Raw genomic sequence first — 11079 nt, 5'->3', positions numbered from 1 at the left:
CAGAAAAGAATTCGATAAGCAACAAAACATATGTTTCCTTTTAACCACCCTTGGACGTAGGACCCGTGGCAAGGAAGCATGGTTCTCCCACTCTCAGAAATCTTTCGCATACCACAAAATATGTTTGTCTCTTTCACTCCCGTGGCATTCGGCAGTGGAGAATCGGCTCTCCCGCTTACACACTCGGAACGTATTCAGCAACTGATACCTGTGGATCCCGTATTCATACATTCGATATTGTGATATTTTCACCGTTACAAATATATTAGGCCCAGGCCTAATCATTTGGGATGTTATTAAAATATGTATTGATGTTTCAAATATCATTTATTTATTTTTTTCTTCTTAAATAATGTGAAAGTAAAAGTTAATTATTTCGAACACACTCATTACAAGATAATTTACAAATATATCAATTTGATGAGTTAACTAGTATATATACCTGTATATACATATACAAACAATCACAAATAGCATTTATTATGAACTAGATTTGTATTATTTACATTGACTATGAGTGTGCAGCCAGTGACTGAAGTGGTTGGTTGGTTGGTTGGTTGGTTGGTTCCAGGTGTCCAGTGTCCGGTACACAACAGTGTGAATCTGATCAGTGCTGGCTGTTTAACGTAACTTAACCCTGAGAACATCACTCAAACACAAGGATGGCTAAAAGAATAAAGGCGCGGCGCTAATGGCTGCGTACGTCTATTGTTTAAAACGTGTACGAGTAGATAGAGAGTATGGTGAAATTCATGGCAAAACACTTATGTTACCTAAAAAAGTCACTATAAAAATGGGAATAGTAATTTAAGAATTAGATCATTAATATAATAGTTAGTAGCCGTGATGATAATCTCTCTTGCTTAGGAAAACATTCAGCTCCCTTCATTGCCTACTCTATGAATAAATTTATTATAAAAACATAACTTACAAAGTATAAATTGATGTGTATATTGTATAAATAAGCATTTCTTGTTGTTGTTTAAATGGCTTCAAAAATAATAAATGCCCACACACAAAGCAAGTATTCTTCCAATTATCACCCTGATCATTAAGTCTTTGAGACATGAAAAATTTGATAACAAACATTAAAATATCTAAATCATCATTCCGCATTACGGTAGGTCCCATCGGCGATGAATAATATTCCGACGCAACTTATCTAATACATTTTGAACGATCAACAGGCAAAAATAAGATACATAACTAATAAAAACTTATTATTAACATTATTTGTCATTAGTATCCGGAGGGGCCGTACTGTAATCCAGCTGGTAGACGGTGGCCCGCGTCATGTCGTCGATGGAAGGCTCCTTGCAGTCTGCTCCAGAGTGGCCCGTAGCCCCGCAGTTCCAGCAGGACAGCTTGGGCCGGGCATACAGAGGCACGGGCAAGAAGCCCGGGGCGTAGGGCGGCGCCGGCAGGTAGCCTGTCTCCCCGTTGCCCGGGAAGGGGGAGGGGGAGTAGCCGGGTCTGTAGGACGGGGGGAAGTTGGAACGCATGAAGGGTGGTGCTGGCGATGGCACCTGGCGGGGCGGGGAGTGCGAGCCCGTGCTAGAGCCAGAGTCGCTGCCCGAGGACTGGTGTGGCAGACTGGAGCGCAGCTGCTGGGTGCTGCAGTATGTGTTACCCCCGCCTGAGCCCCCTCCCCCTCCGCCCCTACTGCCCCCTCCCCCTCGCCGACCACTTAATCGCCTGATTCCATTCTGGTTTTCTATGGACTGCAATTGCATTATTGCCTTCAACTGTAGCTCTGGATCCATGAGTGGTTTGTCTTCCTCCAAGTGCCTCTGAAATGAAAATATATCACATTTCAACTGTATTCCTTCACGGGATGTTTTCACCCATCGATTAGGTCTGGATAAAAAATATGTAAATCTTTTGGATAACCTGACAACATTTGTTAATATGTGATGAATGTATGGATTTTCTGAAATTTCTGGTAAAATTCGGGTTATGCCCTTCTGTTATCTTGTGAGATCTGTTGTGTCACTAAGTTCACTTATTATTAAAGCCGGGTACTTTTCCAACATCCTCCTCTCATCTTCTTCCCCTCCCCACTACCTTCAGCCTCACAACAATTGGGGATAATACAGTCTCACTGGATCCAGACTCTCGTGCGGTATTCCCATTTTGAATTATTTTAAGAAAAGGTTTTTTTTCTGTTTACTTATCAGCCTACAATGGAGGCAAAGCAATACCTACCAATTATTATAATTGATTGAAAAAATATAAACTTTGTATTTAATTACGTAGCAGCCAACCATATTTTCTGCAACAGCTGTGTGATGCTAGTTTTAAACATTTTTGGTGACAATATGCAAACTCAAATCAGGTATATTGACAGGATTCAAATTCACAATTTCCTTGCATACATAAGGTCTGCTTAAAAGCAAATATCAAAAACGCACTGTGGTGAGGGAAATATTTGTAGCCATGGATATAAAATGACTGTCAACTATTTGTTTTCCTAACTAACTAACCATCACGCCGTTTCCCCGCAGGGGTAGGCAGAGAGGACGGACCGCCAAACAACTCGGTCTGGGCAAACACTCCTTACCTCATTCACATTCATACATCGTCTCATACATACTCTTCTATTGTTCTGACTCTTGACATGGCCCGACTCAAGTATCTGATTCACTTGGTCATGCCATGTCTTCCTCGGGCGTCCCCGACTTCTGCTACCATTCACATTTGCATCGTATATTTTCCTTACACTCCTTTCTTCGCTCATTCGCTCTACATGCCTAAACCATCTAAGCGTCCCTTTCTTGATCTTACTCATTACGCTTACATCAGCCTTGCACTCTTTGCGGATCTCCACATTCCTCACACGATCATACATGGTTTTACCACACATACGCCTCAGAGATCTCATTTCAACAGCATTCAATCTACTTTCATCCTTTCTTTGCCAGTTCCATGCCTCACTTCCATACATCAGGGTAGGCACCAGCACTCCATTGTGGACTGCTAACTTCGATTCTTTGGACAATTTTTTGTTAGCGCCAACTGCGTTCAGTCCTCCATTAATGGAGTTACCTGCATTTACTCTTCTTTCAATATTTCTGTCAGCCTTCCCATCTCTCGTAAACATGCTTCCTAAATACACAAACTCATCCACCTGCTCCAAGTATTCCTCATTCACAGCTATATTGCACACTGTTTTCGTACTCTCTCTTTCAAACACCATTACTTTAGACTTACTTACATTCATCATTAACTCATTCTTCATGCATACTTCGTTCATCCTAGACACGAGAGACTGCAGATCATCCATACTATTAGCAATCAGCACCGCATCATCAGCATACAAGAGACAACATACTTTAAAATTACTCAAATTCGCGCCCAATCTCACCTCTTTCAATTCTTGCATACATGTATAGATTGAATAACCATGGTGACATTACGCAGCCTTGTTTAACACCTTTTGTGATATCAAACCACCCCGTAAAATCACCGTTCACCCTAACACATGCAACGCTTCCCTCATACAGAGACGCAATTGCCTGAGTCAGATTCGTATTCACTCCATACTTGGACAACACCTTCCATAGCTTTTTCCTGTCGACTCGGTCGTATGTTTTTTGTAGATCTACAAAGGCACAGAAAAGTTTCTGGTTTTTTGCCAGAAACTTCTCGGTGAGCATACGCAATGAGAAGATCTGGTCCATGCACCCCCTTCCACTCATAAAAGCACCTTGCACATCCCAAATTTTATCCTTTGTTTCCTTTTTTACCCTTTCAATCAAAATTCTACCATACAGCTTGCCAACTGAACTTAGCAGGCTAATAGCCCTATGATTCCCACATTCCATACGTGACCCTTTACCTTTGTATAATGGCCTGATCACTGCCCTTCTCCAATCTAAAGGCGTGTAAGCCTCCTTTAAACATTGGTTAAAAAGATTGCACAACCATGTAAGAATTATACGGCTACCTCCTTTAAAATATTCAGCAGCAATATTGTCGTAACCGACAGCCTTACCATTCTTCATACACTTAATTGATCTTTCTATCTCATCCATGCTAATTTCGGTAACATTCACTCCATCATCATTCATATCTGATTCGCCGCTGGAATCACTGTCACTCACTTCGCTTTCGAAGACTTCCTCGAAATACTTCATCCATCTCTCTTTTATTTTTTCCTCATTCGTCAACATTTTTCCATCTTTCGATTTTATCACTTTCATGTTTCCGTTTTCTGGGCCACACCGTGACCTTTTGACTTCCTTCCAAAACAACTTAATATTTTCTTGGAAATGGTTTGTCATTTTCATTCCTTTTTCCTCTTCCAGGCGTTTCTTTCGTTCTTTCACTCCAACTCTTACCTTTTTCTTACATTCCTTGTATACTTCTTTCGCTCGATCCTTCTCTTCACTGGAAGCACTTCCAGTCGCAATCAGACATAACCATGCTTTCTTCTTCTCTGAGACCAGTGCTTTAATCTCATCATCCCACCATGCATCACCTTTCTTCCTACCTTGCGTACTTATACCACAAACTTCTCTAGCAGATTCACAAAGACTCACTTTTATGTGGTTCCATGTTTCGTCTATGCTTAGGCCGTCCATTTTCTTCTCATTCAATCTCATCTCTGCACAATTCACATACTTACTTCTTTCCAAAGGATAAAAATGGTTTATATGTTTTCATGGATACAAACGATCCATTACAATGTACAAAAATTTATAAAGAATGGTGGTCTCTCCCTAGGATGTATATGTATCCACCACTCAATTAATAAGATCATTTTACATATATATTTATCTCAAATCACACGAGATATATGCGTTCATAAATTAACAACCCCCATTCAAGCATAACTTTTTATGGGGTACTAGTTAAAATTAATATAGATACAAAAGTATGCATAAAATAATTTTATATTGTAAATTGTATTTTTTTAATAAATAAATTTCTGATATTTCTTTTACAACCCTGCAAACCAGCGACCACTGAGTTTTACTGCTCTGCCAAGTAGGTCATCATTCATGATATAAGCAATACAGTAAGTTTACCTTGCTCTTAAACATTGTACGAAATACTCACAATATTGAAGGTTAACCCTAGAACGCTCATGCAATAATTTGTATGTTTTTGTTAACGTTGTTTGATGTCAAGCCCTTGATTATAATAATTAGGTTACAATGTAACTGCCTTAGAAAATCGATTAAGGACTTTTGCGCCACCTTGTACTTGTAAGTTAACTGACCTCGTTGATGGTCAGCGCGTTGAATCCGGTGACATAGTGGTGAGGGATGGGGTGTGGCTGGGGGTGCGAGTGCGGGGGCGGGGTGTCCAGCGAGGGGCGGCGGTGCGGCTGATGCAGGTGGGGTGGAGCGGGGGGCGCGGGGCGCAGCACTGGAGGAGACGCGGGGCGGCTGTCGCAGGGCGAGGAGGGCTGCGACAGCACAGGCGAGGGTGGCTGGTACGTCAGCATCTGGAAGTTGAGCTGAATTGACAGGACTGCTGTTAATCTTGTGCTCGGTGAGTACAAGATGAAGCGTATTCATTGTCCTCAAATAATAACAACAAATACTGGTAAATATGCAGCATTTAGACATATTCTTAACTAATTAATTAATTATGTAATTTTTATTTTACACAAGCACAGGCAGTGTCTTTATTGGTTCCCTTAACTTACGTTTTAACAATTCATATGTATGTAATAAAGTCATGAAAAGTGATGAAACAAAACTAGGTTAAATAAGTTACATAGATAACTTTTTTTTTTATATGTGTTTATTCAGTTTTTTTTTTTTTTGTCATTATTTTCTCTTACTTAGATCTTACGAAACTGATCAATCAGTTTAATTGTAAGAAATCTCTCACTTTTTCTATTTATTAGCTTATAATAATATATTTAATTTCAACTTGATATCTTGATCCACAATATTAATTATTTTTATGTTTGACGGAGGTAGAACGATCTAATTTTCGTTTTTATTTTTGAATAACATGTCTCATTTTTAATATCTTCTGGTAATGAGTTAAATAATTTCGGAATTTTATGTCTTTTTGTTCTATCTCCGTATACATTTTGCGATATTTTAATAATGAACATTTGTGCTTCTCTATGCCTAGTAGGGTAGTTATGGTTTACAGGTTTTTTGAATTCTGTGTTCCAGAATTCATCTAGCGTTAGTTGGTAATCTATCCTACTATGTATAGAGAGAACATTACACAAAGAAAATATTTTTTTATAATCGCCTTCACATAATTCTATTTTTTTTTTGCCTGATATCAATTTTAGGAAACGGATTTGTAATTGTTCTATTTTATTTAAGTACGTTTTATACGTTAATCCGTAACTATTTACTCCGTATCCTATAATTGATTCCGCTAATGCATTATATATACAGCCAACTATTAAACCTAGTTTTTGTTTCATTACTTTTAATGAATCTATATCACTTTTTAAAGGTGTGTTGAATTTTCATTTTGATGAAATATCATGGAACTGTAAATTTTTATCCTAAAATTATTGGGAAATAATAAAGGAAAGGAAAAAAAACTTCATAATTTCAATAAGAAACACCACAAAATATTGATTATTTCAGAGTTTTAAAATTTTGAAAATGAAACTTTGAACTTAGTTAGTTTTTTAGTAATGCCACAACTTAAAGCCACTTATGCTTATAATATAGGAAATATTTAACATGAAAACACACGCGAACACTTTTTGACCAGCTCGGGGGAATGACCTTTATAATTAAAAAATGTCTAATATACATACCTCAATGGGTTGATTTAATGAGGACATCATGACATGCCCCGGGGGTTGCCAGTGGCCCTGCCCCACGGGGTTGTACTCCATGGAGTAGTGCTGCATGGCAGCCATGCCCTGCATGGTGTGAACCCCCTCCGTGATGATTGAGTACATGGGTTCCGGAGGCATGGGCTGGTTGGCCATGCCCACCACTGGGTTTATCAGCTCACCCATCTGCTCGGAGACAATGGGCTGGCCCAGGAATTGCAAATGTTATTAAGATAAAGATATCATCAATTTTAAGGGATGAACCTAAAATGTTTACATAATTATGATCACTACAGGGCTATAAGTAGAAATATGAATTGATGTTTTAATTGGTATTTCTGTCGCCCTAAGTACCTACTAAAATAAAAATACAGTGAAACCTCTATCTATCGTTCCTCGAATAATCGTTTTCCCGGATGTATCATTTATTTCTTCTAGTCCGAAATCATTTCATACAAAAATAGATTGCATCGATCGTTTCTATGTCCACCATTTTCCCGCATTCATCGTAGGAATTACGTCGCGTATTTGATATATTTTGTCTATGTTTAAACGGCGCCCGACGGTACTCGTTACGATGCGCGAAACTTTTGAGAGAGAAAGAGAAAGAATAACAGTTTGTCACCGCCATCAGTCGCTAGTTGTCGTCAGTTGTCGCTAGATACCCGAACTTAGTGGAGTGTTTGCAGTTATCCTTTTGAGCTTTTAAACTATCTTCGAAATGAGCCGTTTGATGAAAAAAGTACGTTCTCTTACGTACGAAAAAAACCCCGCTGAAAAACGCGTCGACATAGCCAAGCGTTTAGGAATCGCGGCATCCACGTTAAATTCTATTTTCTTGAAAAAAAACGAAATTCGGGAGCAAATTCAAAAGTGCGGAAAATCTTCGAAAACTAGAAAAACCAGTAAAGAATCAAAGTTTAGCGAACTGGAGAAAATTCTTATCTCTTGGTACCAAATTTGACAAATTTTAACAATTTTGTTACTTTCGACGACAATATTCTAACTTGTGGGATAGAAACTATCGAAAGCTTGTGTGACGCAAGATTGACGGAGACAACAGAAGAGGTCGATATTGATGAAGAGGAGCCGCTGCCTGTACCTTCATTTTCAGAAGCATGCACCCTCTTTGAAAGATTGAAAACTTTCTACTACGCACACTCAATATCTGATGCCGAAAAAAATATCATTTGCAAAGCTGAAAATATACTGTTGACTTGCGGAAATAAAACAGTAAAAAAAACAAATGTCGATGAAAGATTATGTATTTACAATGCAATAAATTTTTTAAAAAAAATGGTTCTGTTTAGCTTTGTATTTTTTTAAATAAATACATTTATTTACATCTAAAACTTATTTTCTTCTTATAATTTTAATCTACCAACGGTTATGCAGATTGGGAGGACGGTAACTTTACTGGATCGTATCTCCTTGTGTTTTGTCCTCTTAATCCCGCATTCATTGTTTCCCCGCATTCATCATTTATTTCGATAGGTCCCTTTAAAACCAATAGATAGAGGTTTCACTGTAATTTATTTCAATGTATGTCATTTTATTTCAATCTCAAGGACAAAAACTTTTTGCAGTATCAAGATGACAATTCTGAAAAATATATTTTACTAGATATTTACATGATATTTTTTATGATAATGAAATTTTATTTAATTGACATTACGAGTAAAATTGTTTCCACCTAAGGATCGGATTAGTGGGAGTCAAGGAAATTATACCTTATTTATTGTAGTCACTGTTTAGGTGTATTAGTGGTGGTTACATGCTGATTGGACAGTAGTTCAGATGGACGATAACTATTCAATATACATATGTAAACGTGGAAGAAGTCGGGGACGTCCAAGGAACACATGGCACGATCAAGTGAATCAGATACTTGAGTCGGGTCATGTCAAGAGTCAGAATAATAGAGAGTATGTATAAAAGTGAATGAGGCAAGGAGTGTGTGCCAAGACCGAGTTGTTTGGCGGTCCGTCTTCTGGCTACTCCTGCGGGAAACGGCGTGATGGTTAGTTAGTTAGTTTGTTAAGCAGTTGTAAGAGTCTGGATGAATAGAAGTTGCTTTTGACTTGTCTTTCTTTATACCTAGCTTGATCATTTTTTAATTTGCCTGGCCGAGATAGGCTAATTAATTATCTAGTAATAAAACATAGGCTGTCATGCTGAAAAATTTGTTGTGATTATGGTACTGATGTACCTACTGACTACATTCTTGAGGTTTCATATATTGGGATAAGAAGCATATACCCCAATAAAAGTCTATTCATTTAAATAAATATGTTGATATGGCAAAATGTTAATAGACACAAAAAATGGTAAAAAAATATTTTTGAACGTAAAACAGGAACACAAAATAAACTGCATTTAAATGAAATTTTTTATTGACGAAATTGCAAGATTTTGTCCCCCCTGAACATTTTGACGAAGGTTCTTTTCAGGGTAAAATAATATTTAGATGATTTGTATAGCGCCGTTTTTGTGCAAAATATCACAAGGGCGATATCTATATATATATAGGTATATATTTTTTTTTTATCAATGCTTTTAGACACTTATATTTGCATCCTTTATTTTAGTTTCAGGATAGGAAAAACAAGACGATTTATTTGTGGTAACACAAGTATAATTGTTTACTTTATCGTCAATGAGAGATATAGGTAATCTTTGCAGTTCAAGATAAAATTGAAATTCTAATGAAAAAATAATACACAGTTATTACTGCTTACAAAAAAAAAGATTAGTAATAGTTTACTAAACACAATAAATGGGGTTAGTCTTTTTGGACAAAGGAACAGTAATATTAGAATTGAAGACATGGGAATATCTTACCTGTAGAGGAGGCGTCTTGACGTAAACTAGAGTATTCATGGGAGCTAACCCTGACACACTGGGTGGAGGGATGGAAAGGTTTGGCGCTACACTGGTATGTAAAATACAGCTATTGGTAGATTGTGCTATGTTGATGGTGACTGGTGGTGGATTGTATCGGTTCCTTTCATCTTCTAATTTGAGTTTTTCTAGGATTTCGCCAAAGTGAGTGTGCTGATCAAATGTAAATGCCGGATGGTGTAGAGCCATTGTGTATAATAATAAGAGCTCTTCCAAGGGATCCCCGTATACTCCTCCCAAAAGACCAGACTGTTCCAATCCAACCATCACATTGTAGAGGGTAGATGCACAAGCGTAGTTACACGACCGGAGTAGAGAGACATACAGTGCCATTTTTCGACGTGTTCTGTGATCTGTATTAGCTCCGCCAATGTCAGCAGCAAGATCTGCGTTGCTGTTGGCCCTGACTTCTGCCCCACGTAACTCCTGGAAATCCCGCTTTCCCAGCTCTTCTAGGTATGTGCCAATGAACCTTAATTCAAACGGGAGGCACATGTTTAAAAGACTACACATTGCATCGATACGTTTATAGCTTTCTAACTCTTTAAACCATGATACCACGTCCTCTTTGCAAACCATTTCCAGAACACATTGATACTTCAGGGTGAAAGTCTATAAAATATCCGTCAGCTCAAATTGAGATGTACTGATATTATTTAATGTCTCGAATCATGCAATCCAATACACCAAAAGATTTCAGAATTATTTTTCACTAAACATCAGTAAATGAACGACTTCAGACGAGCAAATAATGCTTGCCAGTATTGGTTACGCTAGTTTACTAGGCAGGCTGCATTTGGCCTTCACTTCATACCTTTTAAAATAATTTATCTATGGAATTTCAAGAATTTTTATTAACAATATGAACAGTTTAATATTTTATTTTGACAGAAGAAATATATAATCTATATCCTTAAAAAATATGTAGCTTTTTTTCATAGCGTTAGGAACAATCAGTGGTGTACACCAAGATCCCTAGTTTTCGCAGTTATGAATCCCTAAAAATATAATATTTTACAACATGATTGTTTTCTTTTTTTTATTTATATTATGTTCGTAGTACGTGTTGTACGTTTTTTATGCTTATCCATAAATAAACCACTCTTGCTTATCTCAAAAACTCAATCAACTTTATAAAGTACACACTAAATTTGTTTATATGTTTTCAAGTGTCGAGATAATCAACTAAAATTGAAATGTCTGCACCCGCTATTAGTAACCAGTAATTATTAAGAATGATGATCAAAATTATTATTGTTACAAAAATACAAAATTGTATACTGTGCACACCTGAAAAAAATATTATCGAGTTTTTTTACCTGTCCTCACAGGGCCTTTGTCATTTTTAGGGATGTGGTGTGGGGAATCTTTTTGGGAAGAGGAAGGAAATCCAGGAGTGACAGGTCAAA

The 11079-nt window shown here is 37.5% G+C and overlaps 1 protein-coding gene across 2 annotated transcripts; it reads right to left on the bottom strand.

The window, feature by feature from the left end:
* Positions 1 to 247: 247 nt before the first annotated feature.
* LOC149424303 (uncharacterized) lies at positions 248 to 10443 on the bottom strand. 2 transcript variants are annotated; one of them, XM_089631267.1, is made up of 4 exons: positions 9611 to 10443; positions 6749 to 6973; positions 5225 to 5464; positions 248 to 1790 (listed from the first exon to the last, which is right to left on the bottom strand). In XM_089631267.1, exons 1-4 carry the CDS (start codon positions 10247 to 10249, stop codon positions 1230 to 1232), a joined length of 1665 nt encoding a protein of 554 aa, XP_089487393.1. In that variant the 5' UTR covers positions 10250 to 10443; the 3' UTR covers positions 248 to 1229. The 2 variants fall into 2 exon arrangements, with proteins under 2 accessions (XP_089487393.1, XP_089487394.1); XM_089631268.1 differs by having other exon boundaries at positions 5225 to 5452.
* Between the last annotated feature and the right edge of the window lie 636 nt (positions 10444 to 11079).

This window comes from Hesperophylax consimilis, chromosome 4, assembly GCF_061612785.1.
Source record: "Hesperophylax consimilis isolate HC1 chromosome 4, BYU_Hcon_1.0, whole genome shotgun sequence".
In the NCBI taxonomy this organism is placed as follows: Eukaryota; Metazoa; Arthropoda; class Insecta; order Trichoptera; family Limnephilidae; genus Hesperophylax; species Hesperophylax consimilis.
Note: the sequence above shows the minus strand (reverse complement) of the source record. Positions and strands in the feature narration are given on the sequence as shown.